The 22408-nt window shown below is 56.3% G+C and overlaps 2 protein-coding genes across 3 annotated transcripts; one reads left to right on the top strand and one right to left on the bottom strand.

The window, feature by feature from the left end:
• Nucleotides 1–4606: 4606 nt before the first annotated feature.
• On the bottom strand, nucleotides 4607–9885 carry LOC119626743 (gametogenetin-binding protein 1-like). Its single transcript, XM_073006179.1, is given in 5 exon segments — nucleotides 4607–4715; nucleotides 6702–6729; nucleotides 6732–6818; nucleotides 7752–8056; nucleotides 9734–9885. Coding segments are annotated over 5 exon segments (681 nt in total).
• A 3393-nt stretch (nucleotides 9886–13278) lies between these two features.
• Nucleotides 13279–20626, top strand: BAK1 (BCL2 antagonist/killer 1). 2 transcript variants are annotated; one of them, XM_038005978.2, is made up of 7 exons: nucleotides 13279–13544; nucleotides 15916–16016; nucleotides 17276–17411; nucleotides 17761–17904; nucleotides 18968–19148; nucleotides 19275–19355; nucleotides 19463–20626. In XM_038005978.2, the coding sequence occupies exons 2-7, from the start codon at nucleotides 15947–15949 to the stop codon at nucleotides 19634–19636; spliced, it is 786 nt and encodes a 261-aa protein (XP_037861906.1). In that variant the 5' UTR covers nucleotides 13279–13544; nucleotides 15916–15946; the 3' UTR covers nucleotides 19637–20626. The 2 variants fall into 2 exon arrangements, with proteins under 2 accessions (XP_037861906.1, XP_007971106.1); XM_007972915.3 differs by having other exon boundaries at nucleotides 13282–13544; nucleotides 19275–19520.
• Nucleotides 20627–22408: the final 1782 nt, after the last annotated feature.

Below are 22408 nucleotides of genomic sequence, written 5' to 3'. Positions count from 1 at the left end.
AAGCTATACTACAACAACATCATCATCTGGTTAACTGCGCGGGTCTGTTCTGGCCCTCCCACCACTGACTGAGTTTCTGGAGGCCAGGGAGCTTTCTTCAGCACAGGAGGCGCCGCGCTCTGCCGCCGGTCGACCCCTGAGGGCGAGGCCAGAAGGAACGGAAATGTGGCACGGTTCGGCGGTTCTCGGATGCGCGCGACTGCCCAAGTACGCACGCTCCGCTGGAGCCTGGGGTGGCCGCGCAGTCTCGGCCGAGACGTGTTTGCTGCGCTTCGGTGCACACAGGCACTGCGGTGCCAACCTTCTGGTTCCGCCCTCCCCCGGCAGGCGCCCACGCGTGACCTCGGCCGCCCACAGGCCTTCGACTCTTCCCGGACTCCAGGTCCCAGGCCACCCCGCTCCACCCTGCGGATGATGAAGACAAAGTTCCCCGCAAGTCCCTCATGTGGGGCAAGGGGGAGGTACCACCTGGGGCCGGGCCTGGCTCCCCACTGAGCAGAGGTGTTGGCCAAGGCGCTCCCCCTAGTGGTAAGTACCCCCTGGTTCCCCCTCACAACCTCTGTAGTAAGTCACAGCCAGACGACCCCGCCCCACGTCTGCGGCAGCCTGGGAACCTGCCTCCCTGTTTCAGGCCCCGCCCCCTACAGCCTTCCCTCCTCGGCAGCCCAGGGAGCTTTAAAAATGCACATGACATCTCTGCACACTGGATCCGAGAATCCCAAGCCTGTTGCGGTGGCGCGCGCCTGCGGTCCTCGCTGAGGCGGGAGGATCAATTGAGCCCAGGAGTGGAGGCTGCAGTGAGCTGTCATCGCGCCACTGCACTCCAGCGCGAGCGACAGAGAAAAAAAGAGAGAGAAACAAACCTCTAAACCCCTGATCAGCAAAGCACATCATCTCCACACATCCTTCCTGACCTCACCTCCTGTTCCACTCCCTCCCACTTACGCCCTTCCAGCTGCACGGACCCCTTTCCTCAAACCCACCAGGCCTGCTCTCGCCTCAGGGCGACGCACTTGCTGTGCCTGCGGCTGCCCTTCCCCCGATGGCTCCCTCCCTGGCTTCCAGCACACGACCTCCTCAGCAAGGCCTCCCCATCCCTCTGTGATATCCCCCCCACTATCCAGTCTCAGCTTTCTTCATAGCACCTGTCACCCTGGCATATCTGTTTATTGTTTGTCTCACTAGCAATAATGTAAGCCCCCCAAAGTGGAGGTTGTGTATGTCTTGTTCACTGCTCTATTCCCCATTGCCTGGAACAGGACTAGCATGTAGTAGATGCTTCATAAAAATGGTTCCATGGATTCTTTTTTTTTTAGACGGAGTTTGACTTTTGTCGCCCAGGTTGGAGTGCAATGGCACGATCTCGGCTCACTGCAACCTCCGCCTCCCAGGTTCAAGTGATTCTCCTGCCTCAGCCTCCCGAGTAGCTGGGATTACAGGCGCCCACCACCATGCCCAGTTAATTTATTTGTATTTTTAGTAGAGATGGGGTTTCATCATTTTGACCAGGCGAGTCTTGAACTCCTGACCTCAGGTGATCCACCTGCCATGGCCCCACAAAGTGCTGGATTGCAGGCGTAAGCCACTGTGCCTGGCCCCGTGGATTCTTTGAGAATCTTCTATGAGTCAAGCAGCTCTTCATTCAGCTCACGAGAAGCCTATGATTCACCTATTGCATAGATGTGGAGACTGAGATTCAGAGAGATATGAGACTTGTCCACCGTCATATGAGCTTGCTGTAGTGGGAGCTGGGTTTCAACCCAGGTGAGTCTCTCCCCCTCTGCCTCTCTGCTTTCCAGCTCATCTCCTAGTTGAGAAGGGGGACAAAACATCTGGTTTTGCCTTCACTTCACCCTAGTATAGGCAAGGCTGGCACCCAGTGACCCCAGACAGGGCCTGAGGCACCATCTCCCTGGGAGGTCTTGGTCAGGGGGCCACAGGAGGGGGATCATACAGTCTCCTGAGGTGGGCAGGCCCACCTTTGGCCCTGCCCACATTTTCGTGGAGCCACCCACCCTGACCCCCAGCTCCTAAATGACCCAACCCACTGCCTTCCTTTCAGCCACCACTGAGTCCCTAAACTCTCTCAGAATGGACCTGGGTGCCTCTGCTTTTGCCTTCATCCCACCTGAGATACAGTGAGAGAGAGAGAGACACAGGGAGACGTGGGGAGACAGGGACAGAGACAGAAACACACACACACAGACACACTTACATACCAACAGAGAGAGACCAGGAGAGAGACAGAGACACAGGAAGACGTGGGGAGACAGGGACAGAGACAGAAATACACACACACAGACACACTTACATACCAACAGAGAGAGACCAGGAGAGAGACAGACTTGGCAAGTCCCTTTGCAATGCTCCAAACCTCATGGATGCAATCAGGGCCACTGCCAGCCCATTGCCCCTTTTGAGCAAGTTAGGAAAGGCACCCTCCAGGGGAATGCTACCCCTCCCAGGGCCTGGCGAGTGAGTGCGATGGGCTGGGCTTCAGTCCCACTGGCCCTTCCTCCGAATGAGTGTGCTGGTGCAGGAGGGTCCATGGAAGCCGTCCCCAGATGTCTCTATGCCAGGGGGAGAAGGCAATGCTGCAATGCTCCCCAGTCCTCGGGCCCACCCCACAGGCCTGCCCCTGCTGTGTTCTCTGAGAGGCCTTTGAGGATCCCCAGTCCTCAGCCCCGACCCGTAGGCCTGCCCTTGCAGTGTTCTCTGAGGCCTTTCAGGAACGGTTGGGCTCTCACCATTCTGGCCTTGACCGGAGCCCAGCCCTGTGCACTCACCCACGGGGCCTTCCCCCACAGCAGGTCCTTGGGTCACCTCTGCCTTCACCACTCAGAAATGTCAAGCCAAGCCCTTCCACAGAAACCAGCCCAGGATGCTATGTGGTTGGGAAGAGGCCCTCAGGCCTGTTCCAGCACACAGACCCCCTCCTGCTCCAGGGACAGCACCAGCAAACCACACCACACTTCCCAGCCTCACAGACCCCCGCAGTTCAGAGGAATCCCAGGAGTGGACGAGAAGGTGCCATGGGCCTCACTGGACAGACAGGGAAAATGAGGAACAGAGAAGAACGGTGAGCAGCCCAGGGTCCCACACCCCGAACCAAGGTTTCTGCCCCCCTCCGCCCCTCTCTCCCACATCCAGGTGCTCCCAGGGAAGCCCTGCAAGGCCCCACCCTTCCCAACAGAGAACACTCTGAGAGGAAATGATTAACAGGGCAATTAGGGCACAGGTGAGTCATCTGGTCACAAGGCCGCCTCCTGGCTGACTCAGGGGGACAGTCCAGATGGGCCCTTCCACCCAGCCCCAGCTCAGGGTCTGAGTCAAGGACTCCATGTGATCTGGCCAGGAAGCCCAGGAGAAAGCCCTCAGCCCTCTCCAGGCTCCACCCATGCCATGCAGGCTGGGGGACACAAGCGGGGACTCCCACCTTCACTGGGCTGGCCTGGGTCAGGGCAGGGGACCAGCTGCTACAGTTTCTGTCTCCCCACGCTAAGTCTGTGGCCACAGGGCCAGCCATCCAACCAACAGCTGTGGTTATCAATCACAGCGATGACTAAGAATGGCCATCATGTTCTGACATTGAACTTCAGCTCTGCAACAGGCCTCAGGCTAGACACCGTGGGGACCCATGGGGACCATCAGACAAGCTTCTATGGATAGCAGTCATGTTGAAAAGAGCTGGGGACAGTGAGCTTTTTTTCTCATACATCTGCTGAAGGGCCTCAGAGCCTGGACCCAGGCAGAAAGGAAGGAAAGGGGGACCCCACAGGTAAGCCAGCAGGACCTTCTGGTGAACAGCACCTCCTGGTGTCCAAACTAGGCCTGGCCCTGCTGCCCATCTCATCTCTGGGAAGCCAGGTGTGTCGGTCTCCTTCCCTGGCCAGTAAGGGCCTGTCATTAGGCACCCCACCCCAAGCCCACCTTTACTTTTGAGATTAGGCAACACTGGACACCAGGGACCCCTGGCCTACCCAGGCCAGCCCTCCCGAGGCAGATCCCCTGTCCCAGGGCCTCTTTCCTGGCTTTGTCCTTGGGCGGACTGGGCAGGAACTTCCTGTGAGAGAATTCCCGGATCTTCCCTAGGAGGCTACGGCAAGGCCTGGGAACTTAGGGAGGGAGGGAAGTCAGGGGCACCCCTCCTAACAGGGGCAGGGCTTGTGGACGGCAGGGTCCCCTGGCACTCTGGGCCCTGGGTCCTTCACCAGCCCCAGGTCAGGCCAGCCAGACCTCCTGCCCTCTCTGCTCAGATGCCCTGCTGCAGCCCCTCCACTCTGGGCATAGACTGGGCATAGACTGGGGACTAGATCAAGGCCTCAGATAGACTGGGCTTGCTCCAGGGTTGAAGATTGAGGGGCGGGGTCCAAAGACAGCTAACAATGAGGCCAAAGTCAAAGTAGATTTTTATTAATAACATCACAGGCCTGAGTTGGCTGGGTGGGATAGAATTTGGGGCAGACCCATCCTACAGACACATGGACACTGTCTCAAGACCCGCTGGTCACAGGGGCTCCTTAGATGTACCCTAAGAAGAGAGATACCCCCATGTACCAGCTCCGGAGATCTGGGCAGGGCAGACTCGGGGCCAGCGCCGGCTTCACTAAGGAGGCCAGTTTCCCATCCCATCCTCCTCAAGAAGCAGGCACTGGGGGACAGAAATGGGTGAAGAAAGATGCCTCAGTCTTCTCTGTACCCCATAACCTCTCCCCCACCCCCAAGAGACAAGCACCCGAGGACCCCTTTCTCCCACTTCCCCTTGGCAGGCACAGCTCCACCAACCCTGAGCCACCTCCCTGCCACAAAATGGAGAATCCCTTCTCCCTCCAACTTGGGGGGGTCCTTGGAAGCCCCAGGAGTCAGCACCGCAGCCAGTCCCTCCCCTCCCTCACCTCTGGACCCCACCCCAAGGGGGGTCTGCGCTCTCCCATCAAGCCCAAGGTGGCGCTGCTGCTGCCGCCGTGCCCCTCCCTAGGTGCCCAGCATTCCCCAAAGGCTGGGGGCAGCCTCCTTCCCCCTCAGCACAGTGTCCCTGAGGGCAGCAAGGGGAAATAGGAATGGGGATGAGGACAGGACCTTTGAAACACCCACTGGAGATAGATATTCTTAAGGCAACTGTCCCCAAAGTGAGGACTGGGCTGAGCCCTTACTTGCCACCACCCACAAATGACCCAGGCCTCTCAGCACTACTCAGGCAACCCCAGGACTGTGACTCCTGGGACAGGGCAGGCTGGCTGGGGAGGGGATGGGAAGAAGGGGGAGGACCAGTGAGGGCAGATCCCAAGATTCAAACCCTTCGGTGTGAAAAGACAAAGTGACGGGCTCTGCCACGTGCTGACAGCCTATGTGGCTGTGGATGAGGTGACACACGGGCTTCCTGTGACATGGGCAAGCAGGCGGGCTTGGGGCAATCAGAAGGATGCCTCTCAGTGCCCAGCAGGCATGCTTTCCTTTTTGTTTGAGACAGGGTCTCGCTCTGTTGCCCAGGCTGGAGTGCAGTGGCATTCTCACAGCTCACTGCAGCCTCAACTGCCTGGGCTCAAGTGATCCTCCCACCTCAGTCTCCCAAGTAGCTGGGACCACACGTGCACGCCACCATGCCTGGTTAATTTTTGTATTTTTTGTAGAGACAAGGTTTTGCCACGTTGCCCAGGCTTTTCTCAAACTCCTGAGCTCAAGCAATCCGCCCACCTCAGCCTCCCAAAGCACTGGGATTATAGACATGAGCCACCACACCCAGCCCCAGGTGGCAAGTCTTTCTGATAGGCACTGCTCCAAAGTGAATCACATTGTGCTAAGCCCCCACAAGGGAGTGCCTTTGCAGCTTACAGCTGCACATGCATCATCTCAGGAGGTCCTTGCAACAGTCCCCTTTCACGGGTAAAGAAACTGAGGCCTCTACTCAACATCACAGAACAAGCTAATGCCAGACTAAAACCTCTGGCCTCCAAACCCCATGCCCTTTCCTTTTGTAAGCTACACAGACTGTCAGGGCAAATGTCCACTGAATAAAAGAATGAGATGATGAATAGATGGAAATTAACCAAAAAGGTCATTGACACACTTTCAACAGATCCATCAACATGCACTCAGAGAAGCTGAGACAGGTCTAACCTTTAAAGGCCAATGTCAAGGATGGGGAGCAGCAGGATGGTACTCCGTCTGACCCAGTGGGGTCACTCCCCTGAGCCTATGTGTGTTTGGAGTGGACGAGAATGGGAAAGAGATTAGAAAAACAGCAGCATCGTGTGAATTACAGATGCACAGGAAAGACTTACAGCCTGTCTAGACAAATTCACTCATGTTACAGATGAGGAAACTGAGGCTCAGAAAGAGGAAGGGACTTGCCCAAGGCCACACAGCAAATGAATGGCAAAGTTGAGACCAAAAAAATGGACATTGTGACTCTGAGTCAAGTGAGAAACAGAGAGACTGATGGAGAAGAGAGTGTGTGTGTGTGTGTGTGTGTGTGTGTGTGTGTGTATGTGCATGCTGCGTGCACTCACTCAGGGGGTCAGGATCCTGAATTCAGAAATACTACCACCAAGAAGGCATTATGCCTACCCTACCCAGGCAGTGGGGCTGGAGCCAGGGCCCAGGGTACGGAGGGGATGGTAAGCCTCCAACCCCACCTTCTCCAGGCAGGGGCTGGCGGTCTGGCACGGGCCAAGCGTACCTGGCCATCCACAATGCCTGCCTCCACCAGGGTGATCTCTGGCCGGGTAGCAGCTCTCAGCCCTCTTGGCTGCCTAGCTTCCAGAGGCGAGACTCTTGCTGCATTCCCAGAAGCTTCTTCAACTCCGACTCCAGGAAACCTGAGAGCCAGAGAAATGGCAGGGGACAGGGAGATGGCAGAGGACAGGCAGAAGTAGGGTGGAGCAGCCTGCTGGGAACCCAAGGACCCGGAAGTGCAACCGCCCCCTGAGCCTCATCCCAGCTCTGTGTGATTCCTGCTCACCCTCAGTCACAGCCCTTTCTTATTCCAGGAGTGGAGCCAGCCAGGCACCACCCCTCCTTCGCCCTGCCTTCCCCAGGAAGCTCACTCTGAGGGCCTCCTCCGGCAGCGGCAGCATGAGAGCCTGCGTCTTCACCCACTGGGGACAGCATGTGAGGAGCAGGTATCTGCCCCCACCACCAACTGACTCAAGAGCCTGGATCTGGAACGCAAACTGCCTGCACTCAAATTCCAGCTCTGCCCATCACTAGCTGTGTGACATCGGACAAGTTCTCACTGTGAACTGGAGGTGGCAATAGGACCTACCTCAGAGTCGTAATGCAGTATTTCATGAAAAGTGCTTAAAGAGGGTCTGCCCCATTAATGGCTATGTAAATGTGAACCACGATTTTCATCATATTATGTATGCTATCACCGCTAACCCAACTACTGTCTGTGTCTGGGCTGCCCGGGACTCTACTGGGAGAGAGGACCCTCCGGGGCTCTGTCACAGCAGTGCATGATGGGAAAACCATGAGGATGGAGGCAGCCACTGAAGGCATTAGAAACCTCTGGGCTGGGGGAAAGGGTGCTGCTTGAGTAGTACCACCCCCTCAAACCCTGAGGAAGACCCTAGCTACACCTAGTGTGGCCTCCAGGCCAGCCACACACTGCTCCCCGGGCTCAGGTGGTCATCTTAGGTCCTCTGGTACCATCTGGTGGTACCTGCTGGTATTGCACCCCTGAGCCACTGGCCAAAGTGAGGCTTCCTGGGCCTGGGGCCACGTGGGAGGGGAGGGGCGGAAGCCCTTACGCACTGTGTCTGTGGATCTGAAAGTCTTGTACAGTGGCGGGTGGAGGGCAACAATGCCTGGGACACAGAGCTTGAATGAGCTGTCCTCTTCCTTCACTTTCTCTTCCTCGCTTTTCTCCTCACTGGGCAAACCTTTTTGGAGAGGAGTCCAGCCGGTCTCTGAGCAGGTGAGGGAGCCCAGGACCCCAGGCCTGCAGCCCCACCCCACCTCTAGGCAAGACAGGAAGCAGGAGGGAACATGTCCCAAAAGGTTAAGAAAGGGGACTGCTCCTTCCAGTCCCAGGCCACATATTCTGGGGCCCAGCCTGATGTGGGAAAGGCCCTAACCCATGCCTCATGCCCCCATCACCCACAGACCTTGGCCATGGCAGAGTTTTGAAGCTCCTTGTACAAACTGTGGAAGTGGTTCCAGGGAGTAGCCTCCACCTTGGAAGAGGCCAACACGAGGTCTCCTGTGAATGGGTGGTGGTCCCTGACAGGCTGGGATGTCAGGCCTCGGAGGGCAGGCACATGGCGGGGGGGCTGAGTTGTGGGTGGGGTTGCCATGTTTTCTTTAGCAAATGCCTACTGTGTGCCACACACCGTTCTGGGCATTTTACAGAGTATCTCAGTTCATCCTTGCACTTCCTTCAAGGGTAGGTACTATTATATTCCCACTTTATTTTTTTTATTTTTTATTTATTTATTTATTTTTTTTTTGAGACGGAGTCTTGCTCTGTCGCCCAGGCTGGAGTGCAGTGGCCGGATCTCAGCTCACTGCAAGCTCTGCCTCCCAGGTTTACGCCATTCTTCTGCCTCAGCCTCCCGAGTAGCTGGGACTACAGGAGCCCGCCACCTCGCCCGGCTAGTTTTTTGTATTTTTTAGTAGAGATGGGGTTTCACCGTGTTAGCCAGGATGGTCTCGATCTCCTGACCTCGTGATCCGCCCGTCTCGGCCTCCCAAAGTGCTGGGATTACAGGCTTGAGCCACCGCGCCCGGCCTATATTCCCACTTTAAAGATGAGGAAACAGACGCAGAGAGGTTGAATAAGCTGCCGCCCATCACACAGCTCAGCATGTTAGAACTGGCATTTGAACCCAGGCAGTCTGACTCCAGCAGTCCCTCAAAATGTGTCCCGTGTCCTGCCAGGCCCTGCACTCCTGAGATGTTCTACAAGAAGAGGGTCCATTTCTGGCGCTTCCCCTATGCCTATGGCCACCACACTCACCTTCAAGCAGATACTCTTTCTCCCTGGTGGAGGCCTCAGGGCTGACCTCACAGGGCCCTGTGACTCTCTGGAGGTATTATTCCTTCAACTTCAGGATCTGGATAAAGTGGCTCCTAATCCCAAAGCACAGTCAGGTGAGGGAGGCAGGTGGGGCTCAGAGGTGTGGCAGAGATCCCCTAAACCTCCCCTAAGGCTCACCCACAGGTCTGCCGGTCCTCTCCAGCCTTCCTCTCCCATCAACCCCCTGCTCTGCCATCTGGGGTTCTCCTCATACAGGGGGATTATTGCTCTCGAAAGTAGGGTGATGAGTGGGTGGGGAACAGAGAGAGAGGTGGGTCCCTGTCCTCACAGGGGATGGCTGCCAGGCCTGCAGAAGGAGCTGAGAGCAACAGGACCCCCTGCACTCCGGGCCCTGGCACATTCCCTTTCTACTCCCTAGCCCGTCCCCTTTTATGTCTGGTATCCCCCATCCACAACCCCTCACTTGTGGGAGGACCCCATCTCTGCCTCCTCCCCAACCCAAACCCCCATCTCCAGCCTCCTCCCCACCGGATGCTTCTGTCTGTTGGCCACATCCACATCTCCCTGTCCTTCCCCACCAGGTGCCCTGTCCCAGGCCCTTACCCATCCAAGGCCTCCCTCCCCAGACCCTCCCCAGCAAGGGTCCCCCATCTTAAGTCCCTGCCCTTCCCCCATCTCATGTCCAGGCCTCTTCCCAGTACCTCTGTCCCAGGCCTTGCCCACCTGGGTGTCCCCCCAATTCCAGCCCCTCACCTGTCTGAGGCCCCCGTTTTCCCAGAGGTGTCCCCTGCTGGCTCCTTCCTTTCCTCAGGCAGGTTGCCTGACATCTCCTGGCTTGCTATGGGCAGGACTGACTTCACCTCTCCACCCCAGGCCTTCTTGCTCTTGCAGGTGTAGGTCCCCATACCCCCCATGCCCAGCTTTGAGGATGCTGCCATGACAGTTGTGAGAAGCCCCTGGGTACGGCCACAGAGAAGGCGTGGGGCGGCAAGGCAGATGGTCCCAGCCCCCTCCCCCCGTTACATCCCACTCGGCTCATCATCAGGGAAATGGCACCCTGGTCTGGCAAGGGGTGTGCCTGGGCTCCCGCCAGGGCTGTCAGAGCTCCTCGGACTGTCCTTGCGCCCCACGAGGGGATGGAAAAAGTGGAACATGGAGGAGCACCCCGAAATTCGTGATTGGGGCTTCGGAGCTGGGGCCTCAATCCTGATAAGGTCCCCAACTCAGATCCTGTAGCAGCCACCCCAGGACCAACTGCTTAAGAACAGGAGGAGTTTTCAGATTAAAACCTCCAGCTGGAAACTTCCTGGGATTCTGGAAGGCAAAGATGGGGGAAGACGGGGGGTTGGGGGAGATTAGTTGGAGGTAGAGGGGGCAGTGGTTTGATGAAACAGGGAAGGAGGTGTAGGGGGAGGCACGGGGTTTGGGGGGCAGGGGGTGGAGACTTGGGAGAAGAAGATGTGAGAGCCCCAGGAAGCTTGGCAGGGAGCGAACAGGGAGAAGCGGGGAGGGAACTGAACCCTGAGGGCAGGGGGCTGTCAGGACTGCACACACCTCTGTCCTCCTTGGGTTTGTTCTGTCCTCAAGAACACTCCCAGCAGCCAGACAGTATCTGTCTTCCCTCTTAGCATCCAAGTTTTATGTGTCCAGGTGGTAGCACAGACCCCGCTAAGTCTATTTATTTATTTGTTTTTATTTTTATTTTTAATTTTTTGAGACGGAGTCTAGCTCTGTCTCCAGGTAGGAGTGCAGTGGCGCGATCTTGGCTCACTGCAACCTCCGCCTCCCAGCTTCAAGCGATTCTCCTGCCTCAGCCTCCCGAGTAGCTGGGACTACAGGCGCCTACCACCACACCTGGCTAATTTTTGTATTTTTAGTAGAGACAGGGTTTCACCATGTTGGCCAGGAAGGTCTTGATCTCTTGACCTTGTGACCCACCTGCCTCGGCTTCCCAAAGGGCTGGGATTACAGGTGTGAGCCACTATACCCAGCCCTATTTTTATTTTATTTTTTTGAGACGGGGTTTCGTTCGCCCAGGCTGGAGTGCAGTGGTGCGATCTCAGCTCACTGACACCTCCGCCTCCCGGGTTCAAGTGATTCTCCTGCCTCAACCTCCCAAGTAGCTGGGATTATAAGCTCACGCCACCATGCCCGTCTTTTTTTTTTTTTTTTTGATGGAGTTTCACTCTTGTTGACCATACTGGAGTGCAATGGCTCAATCGCAGCCCACCGCAACTCCGCCTCCTGGGTTCAAGGGATTCTCCTGCCTCAGTCTCCCGAGTAGCTGGGATTACAGGTATGTGCCACCACGCCTGGCTAATTTTGTATTATTAATAGGGATGGAGTTTCCCCATGTTGGTCAGGCTGGTCTCGAACTTCCAACCTCAGGTGATCCGCCAGCCTCGGCCTCCCAAAGTGCTGGGATTACAGGCGTGAGCCACCGCGCCTGACTAATTTTTTTTTTTTTTTAAACAGAGTCTCATTCTGTTACCATTCTGCTGCCCAGGCCAGAGTGCAGTGGCGTGATCTTGGCTCACCGCAAACTCCACCTCCTGGGTTCACGCCATTCTCCTGCCTCAGCCTCCCGTGTAGCTGGGACTACAGGCGCCTGCCACCATGCCTGGCTAATTTTTTTGTATTTTTAGTAGAGACGGGGTTTCACCGTGTTAGCCAGGATGGTCTTGATATCCTGACCTTGTGATCCGCCTGCCTCAGCCTCCCTTTTTTGTATTTTTAAAAGAGACGGGGTTGCGCTGTGTTGGGCAAGCTGGTCTTGAACTCCTGGTCTCAGGTGATCTGCCTGCCTAGGGCTCCCAAGGTGCTGGGATTACAGGCGTGAGCCACCGTGCCTGGCCTTTTTTTTTTTTAGACAGAACTCTCCCTCTGTTGCCCTGGTACGATCACAGCTCACTGCAGCCTCAACCTCCTGGGCTCAAGCAATCTTCCCACCTCAGCCTCCCCAGTAGTTAAGACCACAGGCATACACCACCATGCTTTGCTAATTTTTTTTTTTTTTTTCCATATAAGCAGGGTATTGCTGTTCCCAGGCTGGCCTGGAACTCCTGCACCTGGCCTCAAGCGATCCTCTTGCCTTGGCCTCCCAAATGGCTGGGATGGGATTATAGGCAGCCTGGAGGGGTGATGGGATTATAGGCGTGACACACCAGCTGGCTGCCTTTTTTGTTGTTGTTGAGACAGGGTCTTGCTCTGTCGCCCAGGCTGGAATGCAGTGGTGCAAACATGGCTCACTGCAGCCTCAACTTCCTGAGCTCAGGTGATCCTCCTGCCTCAGTCTCCTAGGTAGCTGGGACCACCACATGCACAGGTGTGCACTACCATACCCAGCTAGTTTTTAACTTTTTTTCTGTAGAGACATGGTCTCCCTTTGTTGCCCAGGCTGGTCTTGAACTCCTGGGGTCAAGTAATCCTCCCACCTCGGCCTTCCAAAGTGTTGGGATTACAGGCGTGAGCCACCATGCCCGGCCTCTATTGAGTTTTAATCTCCATTTACTTGACTATCACCTTCAAGATTTCAAATCTCCAGAGACCACCAAGGTGCATGGTGCACAGGTCTGAATTGCAGGTTGAATCTCAATTTAGTATTAATATTCCCCAACACGACTACAGAACTGATTATTACTATTTTTTTTTTTTTTTTTTTTTGAGATGGAGTCTTGCACCATCCCCCGGGCTAGAGTGTAATGGCGCGATCCTGGCTCACTGCAACCTCCGCCTCCCGGGTTCAAGCAATTCTCCTGCCTCAGCCTTCTAAGTAGCTGGGATTACAGGCGCCCGCCCACCACACCCAGCTGATTTTGTTAGCCAGAATGGTCTCAATCTCTTGACCTAGTATCCGCCCGCCTCAGCCTCCCAAAGTGCTGGGATTACAGGCATAAGCCACCACGCCCGGCCCAGAACTGATTATTAACCCAGCTCAGTGACCTTTAGAGAGCACCTTAAACCAGCTGAGCCTCTGTTTGTTAATCTGAATGGGTATTGTCAACAGCACTCACTTACAAGAGTTGTTGAGAAGATCCAACGACACAATAGTTGCTAAAGTGCCAGGCATGCAGCAGTGCTTAAGAAACTTCTCACCCTGGGTTTTTTTTATTGGTATTGATTGATCTAGAGATGGGGGAGAAGATCAAAGACAAAGATTGAGAATCAGGGATGGGAAAAGCAGCGGGCCACTGACAGCCGCTCTGCCTGGTTGGGAGGTGGGGTGGGGAAAGTGGGCGGGAGCTGCTCCTGGGCCTGGCCCACCCAGATCACCCCTCCGGGCTGCAGGCCTGTGCGTCTGCATCCGGTGGCCACAGAGCAACTTCCTCTAGAGGGAGCTGATTGGAGCCGGTTGCCACTGGAACCTCTATGATCACTGGAGTCGCGCGGGTCCCTCAGGCCGCACAGGGACAAGCAAAGGCTACATCCAGATGCCAGGAATGCACTGACGCCTGTTCCTGGAAGCCGGGCTCCCACTCAGCCCCTGGGAACAGCAGCCGCCAGCCCCTCGGGACCTCTCTCTCTGCCCTGCTGAGCCACCCGGGTTGGGCCAGGATCCTGGCAGGTAAGCTGGAAGGGTCCTGCCCGTCCTCCCAGATCTCAGCAGCCCCAGCCCCAGGGTGGGGCAGGGAGCCTGCCGGGAGCCGGGTGGGGAAGGGGAAGCTCAAGGCTTACCTGGGCAGGTCTGCCAGCCCGGCTGGGGACCTGATCGTGGCAAGCCTACTTCTGGCTGCCCCTCACAGCTTCCCCTCTTGCCCCAGCCCTGGATGCCGGAGAACTGTGAGAACTGGGTCCTTTAACAGTCTGGGAGATGGGGGTGGAGGTCAGAGCCAAGGTCAAGGGCAGAGAGAGAACTTTCTCAGCGCTTCCTGCTGCCCAGTATCCCTAGACTGGGTCCAGGGCCTGGCCAGGCATGTATCCCTGGGGAACATTCATCAGGGCCCAGCAAGCCCAGAAAGTCGGGGGTGGCTCCCCTCACCGGGAATTTAGGCCACTTGGATTGGGGGACAGAGCTAGGCCTGAGTCAGCATAGGTTGCTGGCCTTGGGGGGTGTCCTGAGGCTCTACCTGCTCCCCTCAGGAGCCTGGGTTGTTGGTAGAGGGAGTTGGGGGTGCCGTCAGCATCCTCTGGCCCTACTGTCCTGAGGGTGCTGGGTTCTGGAGACTGGGGAAGAAGGAAGGCCATCTTATTTAAGGAGCTACGGGGGTGTGGGGGTTTTATTTTTTGTTTTTCGAGACAGAGTCTCACTCTGTTGCCCAGGGTCGAGTGCAGTGGCGCGATTTCGGCTCACTGCAACCTCCCCCTCCCAGGTTCAACCGATTCTCCTGCCTCAGCCTCCCGAGTAGTTGGGACTACAGGCGTGCGCCACCATGCCCAGCTAATTTTTGTATTTTTAGTAGAGACAGTGTTTCATTATGTTGGCCAGGCTGGTCTTGAACTCCTGACCTCGTGGGCCACTGTGCCCGGCTGCAAAGTTCTGTTTTAACAAGGCCTTGCCCCTAGAGGTGGAGGAGAGGAGAGTCTGCCTTCGCCCTGTCCGTGTCCGGCAGAGCAAGGAGTGGGGAGCTGGGTGAGGGCACAGGTGGTCCAGCCCTCCTCTACCCCTTCTCGAGAGCTCTTGGGGCAGTTTCGAAAACACTCCCAGGCCTAGCGGAAGGAGGGTGGGCGAAGGTCCCCAGGCCCTGGGCGGTGGGAGTGGGGCTGTGTGCTTGGCCCAGGGTGGGGCTGCACACCCCCTCCCTCTGAGATAGGAGGAGGGCGCTTTCCTTCTGAGGGCCGGAGGGTGCCTGGGGAAACGGGGCTCTGGGAGGGGTGCAAACTGAAAGTGAAACAGCTGACATCCAGGAAACGCCCTGATGAGGGGTCACAGCACGTTGGTGCTGCGGTCAGGACCAGGCAAAGAGGAAAGTTGGCTGGGGACAGAAGACCAGGTGTGTGGTGGGAATACGAGGCAGGCTGTGGAGCTTCGAAGAAGGCCCTGATCCTGAGGGCTCCCTCCGGTCACTGCAAGGCAGGGGTGAGGAAGGCACAGGCAGGAGGTAAACAGGGAAAGTTGCCCTGAGAAGGGACACCCTCTGAGGTCCACAAACAAGAAGAAATCTTAAATGCTTGTTGAGTACATGGACTCATGGAGATTCAGACAAACAACTCGACTTTCCGTCACTAATGATGTGACCTCAGGCACTCAACTCTTTATGCCTCACTTTTCCAGCCTGCAAAGTGGGTATGATGGTGCTCACCCTGCTGGATTCATGTGAGTTTTCAATGTTCAACACCCAGAGTGCTCCTAAGTGGGAGAGTATATCTTAGGCTCTCAGGAAATGTTTGCGGCTAACAGCCCAGAGTTAAAAAAACAGGTGTGTTCTGACCAGCCAGAGGGAAGTAGGGCCTCTGAGGGCAGCCTTCATGGGCCATTGGCTGGGCAGTGGTTCGCTTGCAATAAGCATGTGCTGGGTGGGCTGCAGGAGGCCCCAGGAACAGCTAAAACCCCCCAGGCTCTTGCCCCAGGAGTGGTATGAGCTTGAGAGCCAGCAGGCACTGCTGCAGCCACACTCTCCTCGAGGGTGCAGATACCTCAGTCTGTGCTCGGCTGCCTCACCTTCTCACCCTGTCTCCCTCGAAGGGTCACCAGTGAAGTGCTCAGAAGTTGTTTCCTCCCAGCAGACTTCACTGGGACCCATGCTGGAGTGAGAATAAAAAGTCCCAGAGGAAGCCAGGCACAGTGGCTCACACCCGTAATCCCAGTGCTTTGGAAAGCTGAGGCAGACTCATGGGTCAGGAGTTTGAGACTAGCCTGGCCAAAGTCCCAGAGGACTGAGGGCCTTTCTGGGAATGGGGAACCCTCTCTCCTATGTGGACATGGCAACCTGTCTGGGGTCCCCAGTCACAGGTCCATGCTCACCCCCATCTCTGCTTTTTCTCGCCCATCCCCGCAGGCTGACCCCGTCCTCCACTGAGACCTGAAAAATGGCTTCGGGACAAGGCCCAGGTCCTCCCAGGCAGGAATGCGGAGAGCCTGCCCTGCCCTCTGCTTCTGGTAAGGGTCTTCCTACCCCTTACCCATCCCATAACCATGAGTGCTGTCATGAGGATGGAAGGAGCAGGACTCAGAGGCAGGCTCCTTCACCTCAGTTCACCCACTGTGGGTGGGAACCCACGGGCTCAGAGGCTGAAGCTGCTGTCAAGGTTAAGCCTGGGAGGGGGAGGAGTCTGGACTGAGGAGGGTCTGGAGGTTGGGAGAGGCCAGGAAGTGAGTATAAGGTGGGCACAGTGCCACCGGAGCAGAGGGCGGGGTCAGGGGCGAGGGAGGCAGGAAGTAGAGTGAGGTCTGGCTGCCGTATCCCTCCAGCTGGAGAAATAAGGAAGTAAGCTGGCCAATCACCCAGTCAGGTCTGCTCAACAGGGAACGCAATTATTGTGACTTGGGGAGGAAGTAAGATGGCTGCCCTCCTTCTTCCCAGGGGACAGCTAGGGAAGCCCCAGCTCACACCCCATGGTGGGCTGTTCTCTGGACTTGGGAATCAGCTCCCAGGTCCGTCACTATCTCCCTGTGTGACTTTTCTGGGTTGAGGCTACAATTTCAGATTTTGTTTCCCACATTTCCCTGCACACAAAGGGCTGCAGAGCTGAGATGTACTAACGTAGACTCAAGAGCCCAAATGCCCGGGACTGTCCCAGCTCCCCGGCTTGTTCTGGCTGTATGACCTTGCACACGTTAGACACCCTGTGTCATTTTCCCCCTGCAATCTGGGGATTGCCTGCTCCCAGGGCTACTGTGAGGACCCAATGCAAGTGCTGGAACAACTCTCCACACAGCATAAGTTCTAGGGGAGGCTAAGGCTCTGAAGTAGGAATATTTCTTTCTTTCTTTCTTTCTTTCTTTTTTTTTTTTTTTTGAGACAGAGTTTCGCTTATTGCCTAGGCTAGAGTGCAGTGGCGCGATCTTGGCTCACTGCAACCTCCGCCTCCTGGGTTCCAGTGATTCTCCTGCTTCAGCCTCTTGAGTAGCTGAGATTACAGGCATGTGCCACCACGCCCGGCTAATTTTGTATTTTTAGTAGAGACGGGTTTCTCCATGTTGGACAGGCTGGTCTTGAACTCCCGACCTCAGGTGATCTACCCGCCTCGGCCTCCCAAAGTGCTGGGATTATAGGTGTGAGCCTCCTCTGTGCCCGTCCGGGATATTTCTTTCCATGGGTGAAGACAGCTATGGCCTTAGGAAGAGCTAACCCTCTATAAGGCAGGGGGCTGCCAGGGTTCGGCCCTCTCTCCCTGACTCCCAGCTTTGATCCTCAGAGGAGCAGGTAGCCCGGGACACAGAGGAGGTTTTCCGCAGCTACGTTTTTTACCGCCATCAGCAGGAACAGGAGGCTGAAGGGGCGGCTGCCCCTGCCGACCCAGAGATGGACACCTTGCCCCTGCAACCTAGCAGGTAAGTTACAACCGCTGGGCCCACAAGGACATCTTCAGGGAGGCAGTGGCTCGCACGGGTCTCTGTGCAGTCCTGGGAGCTGGGGAGACCTGAGGGGTTTTGCCCTTCTCTCATGGTTGCTCCTCTTTCATGTTGGGCTCCCACCCCCATCCAGGACCTTGTATCCTTTTTAGCCCATGCCTGCCCCTTGTCCCGGAGGCCAACACTCATGTCTTAGAACATTGTCGGGGACCTCCAAGAAGGGGTGCACAGGGCCATGGACAGCTCAGGCAGAGCCCCTCTGCCATGAGCCAAGGCCTGGCCCTGACTGCCTGGTTACCGCTCACCTGCCTGCCTCCTGCTCCTACAGCACCATGGGGCAGGTGGGACGGCAGCTCGCCATCATCGGGGACGACATCAACCGACGCTATGACTCAGAGTTCCAGACCATGCTGCAGCACCTGCAGCCCACGGCAGAGAACGCCTATGAGTACTTCACCAAGATTGCCTCCAGGTACCCCTGCCGGCTCCAGTCACTTCTCTGTCCTGTCACAACCACACCATACCCTCCCTGCATGATGCGCTCCTGGCATGGGGAGATGCCTTCTGTCAGTGTCCAGTGTCTGCTGTGAACTCACATGTGGTCTCGGCCCCCTGTTTTTCTCTCTCGGGGTCCCAGACTCGTCTTGTGGGCATTAGCTCACATCTCTTTTGATCTCTGACTCCAAGGACTTGACTGGTTAGATCAGGACTCTAGAGGGGGCCTGAGGTGGGGATATCGCCCACAGCTCCCCGGCCCAGCTGGGACACAGCTATCCATCATGGTTCCAATTTGAAACCACATATCACACTGAAGATGGTAAGGGTGCTAACCTCTGCCAGGTCCTAGAAATGGCTCCTAGTTGCTATAATCTGGCATCCAAGTGGTTAAAGACACCAAATATTTGTAAATCCAAGCTTTGCCCCTTCTGCCTTTGTGAAACTTCCTAGCCCTTAGTCTCCTGGTTTGTAAAATAGGGAAAATATGCTTAGCTCAGTGTCCTCCTTACAGTGTTAGCCATTGCTACCACCAGAGTTAGGGAGGTCAGTGTTGGGGTAGACTGAAGCGGGAGGTGAAGGTAGGAGTGATGGATTTTAGAATTAGTGCTCAGAGCTGAAATATCCAGCCCATGAACTTAGAGGCCAGCCTTCATACCACTGTGATGACAGGAACTACCCTAATCTTCTCTGTCCTTTTCTCTCTGCTGTCTCTCGGGCTGCCAGGCCAGCAGCAACACCCACAGGTAATCTCCCCACAGATTCCATCCACTCGCTCTGTCCTCTGCCCTCTCTGTGCCCCACTGCACCTGAGCGTACACCCCAGCAGTGGCATCCAGCTCATCTGGCCCCGAGCTTTCTCCTTTCGCAGAGACCCAGGTTGTTCCCAAATACAGGCCAGGCTGGGGCAGCGTCTGTGGCCTTAATTCACAACTAAGCTATATTTAGTTTTCCAGCTGGGAGAGGGGTGGGAGAGGCCAGGCAGGCTGAAGGGCTTCCTGGGGGCTCTCCACCAACGGTATGGGATGCTCTGCCCACAGCCTGTTTGAGAGTGGCATCAACTGGGGCCGTGTGGTGGCTCTTCTGGGCTTCGGCTACCGTCTGGCCCTACACGTCTACCAGCACGGCCTGACTGGCTTCCTGGGCCACGTGACCCGCTTCGTGGTTGACTTCATGCTGCATCACTGCATTGCCCGGTGGATTGCACAGAGGGGTGGCTGGGTGAGTATCCAAGGATTGCAATGTCCTCCCTGCTGTTGGGGCTGCCCCTCTCCCAGGCCCCGCCCCTTCCCTGGGTGCCTGTATTTTCTGCCAGCCTCTCTGTGACCACCTTGTTTCTCCCGGCAGGTGGCAGCCCTGAACTTGGGCAATGGTCCCATCCTGAACGTGCTGGTGGTTCTGGGTGTGGTTCTGTTGGGCCAGTTTGTGGTACGAAGATTCTTCAAATCATGACTCCCAAGGGTGCCCTTTGGGGTCCCAGCTCAGACTCCTGCCTGGACTTAAGCCAAGTTTTTGCCTTCTCCGCTCCCTTGCAGGGGTCCCCCATCAAGAGTACAGAAGCTTTAGCAAGTGTGCACTCCAGCTTCGGAGGTCCCCTGTGTGGGGGCCAGTCAGGCTGCAGAGGCGCCTCAACGTTGCATGGTGCTAGTGGGCCCTCTCTGGGCCCAGGGGCTGTGGCCTCCTCCCTCGGCTCTCTGGGACCTCCTTAGCCCTGTCTGCTAGGAGCTGGGGAGACTGATAACTTGGGGAGGCAAGAGACTGGGAGCCACTTCTCCCCAGAAAGTGTTTCATGGTTTTAGCTTTTTATAATACCCTGTGAGAGCTATTCCCACCATTCTACCTGAGGCCAGGACGTCTAGGGTGTGGGGGTTGGTGCGTATACCCTATGTTCCCCAGGATTCAGCTGTTATGGAAGATCAGAGCCTAAGACCTAGGACTGGGACTTGAGCCTGGTCCTGGCCCTCCCTAAGCATCTTGTGTCTCAGGAGCAGGACCTACTAGGAGAGGGGGGCCAAGGTCCTGCCCAACTCTCCCCCTGCTCCCATTCCTCCCTCCGACCATACTGCCTTTGCAGTTGGACTCTCAGGGATTCTGGGCTTGGGGTGTGGGGTGGGGTGGAGTCGCAGACCAGAGCTGTCTGAACTTAGGTGTCAGAAGCCTCCAAGCCTGCCTCTCAAGGTCCTCTCAGTTCTCTCCCTTCCTCTCGCCTTATAGACACTTGTCCCAACCCATTCACTACAGGTGAAGGACCTCACCCCCATCCCTGGGGGCCTTGGGTGACTGGCCTGCTAAGGCCCCTCCTTGCCCAGACTACAGGGCTTAGGACTTGGTTTGTTATTTCAGGGAAAAGGAGTAGGGAGTTCATCTAGAGGGTTTTAAGTGGGAGGACTATCAACACCACTAGGAATCCCAGAGGTGGGATCCTCCCTCATGGCTCTGGCACAGTGTAATCCAGGGGTGTAGATGGGGGAACTGTGAATACTTGAACTCTGTCCCCCCACCCTCCATGCTCCTCACCTGTTTAGGTCTCTCCTCAGGGTGGGGGTGAGAGTGCCTTCTCTACTGGGCACAGCCTAGGGTCTTGTGGGAGAGGGGCAGAAGTTCATGATTCAGCCAAATGCAGGGAGAGGGGGCAGATGGAGCCCATAGGCCACCCCCTATCCTCTGAGTGTTTGGAAATAAACTGTGCAATCCCCTCACCCTGACTTAGTAGTTTTTGTATTCTCTGCTACCCCTCTTTGCATCAGCCCAGACTGTGGGAACGTGCACGTGCCTGGCACGCTTCTGGCTTATTACTGAAAAAAACCTCACACTAGACCCCCAGAATCCCATAGAGGTCTGAGTATGGTTCTGCAGCCCCCAGCCCGATGGAAGGCCTCGGCCCCTCCCCATGCACTTCCCTCATCTCTTTGGGTTTCATGCAGTTTCCCACCCTTTAGGGAATCTGGAAGATCCTTTAGCTACTGAGCTGGTGGAGCAGCTGCACATATCTGAGGACCCCCACAGGCCACCTCAGACCTGGGCTGAATTCTCCCAGCCTGGGGCTACCACCCACGCTGGTCCAAAAGGCCCTTCTCCCCCACATTTAGCTCTGCCTGGGACACAATGTCCCAGCTCCCCCTTCATGATGTCTCCACAGTCAGCACACACGCAGGGCTTTCATTCTAGTTTTATGCTGCTTGGGAGTCCCTATGGGGACGCAGCCAGGGGTGATAAAAATAACAAGCATGGGGGCGTTGAAATGTTCCAAAATCTACAGTCTTTCCAGTCCTGGGCACCCTGGTCTGTGTTTCTGACGCCCTTCCAGAACGGTCACATGCAAGTCCAAGAGAACTCGTGAGCTTTACTTTCACCCTTCTGGGGAGGGCTTGCCAAGCCCCTTTTCCCTCCACAAGGTCTTCAGAGTCTAGTACAGACGCGATCTTGGAAAAAGGGAGAAGGCGGCGCTGCAGGCAGTGGTGGCTGGAAGGTGGTTGCTACCAGGCACCCCGCAGTGTACAGGAAAAGCTCACAGACAACATTTATAGAACACGTACTGTGTGCCAGGCTTTATGCTGAGAGTTCATCATCTGCCCAAATAATAGGTATGGAGACGGGAGTGGGGGTGCTCAAACTACTATTTACAGAAAAGGAAACGGGTGCTTTCTCAGTCACCCAAGGAGTGAAGACTTGCCACCAGGATACTGGCTCGAGTTTTACGTGGAGACAGGAGGACAATGTGGGGCTTGCGAGCACAGTTTTAGGGGGCCCAGAGTGCAGGGTCGCCTCCGCCCCCGACCGATGCCATAGAGGCTAGAGGTGGGCGGTTGCCCGAGTCCAAGATGGCCGCTGCCGCCGCGAGCACGCAAGCGTGCCCTTCTTTGGGCGGGGCCTCCGGGGCGCACCCCCTCCAGTCTCTGGGCTTTGAACATCGTGTAGCATTGACTGGCGAACAGATCGTTGCATCGCTGGAAGAAAGGCGGGTGGGCTGTGGTTAGCCTACTCGTCTAAGGAGTTGCAACGCTAACCGGAAAGGCATGGGTGGGGCAGCCCAAAAAGTTTTGGCCTGCCCCGCCCCCCAACGCCCTCTATTCTGCTGCCAGGATGTTCTGAAACCAGAGGATGAGAAGTTGTTAGGTCGGACACAGTCAGCCAGGGGCTGCGAGGATAACGGGAGTGTAGGGGCTTTGCGGGTATTAGGGAAGAGAAACCAAAATAACTGATTTCTATCCAAATTGTGCGCTGCTTCTGAGATTCTGGCTTGGTTTCCACCAAATACGTCTGGGTTCGTCACTGTCTGTGATGTCACTGAGCTGGAGCAGCCCGGCCAGGGAAAGGAGCGGTGTGCAGCTGTCACCTGCTTAGTTCTGCAGTTTCAGTATGGATACCCGCCCTTCCTTGCACACAACAGCCTCACATTCTCCCCACCCCCATCCTGCCGCTTTACCTTCACGTATTTGTTTTTACCTCCTTTGGAGAGTATGTATTAGAGAGTCACCGAG

The sequence above is a fragment of the Chlorocebus sabaeus genome, chromosome 17 (assembly GCF_047675955.1).
Source record: "Chlorocebus sabaeus isolate Y175 chromosome 17, mChlSab1.0.hap1, whole genome shotgun sequence".
NCBI classification, from domain to species: Eukaryota; Metazoa; Chordata; class Mammalia; order Primates; family Cercopithecidae; genus Chlorocebus; species Chlorocebus sabaeus.
Note: the sequence above shows the minus strand (reverse complement) of the source record. Positions and strands in the feature narration are given on the sequence as shown.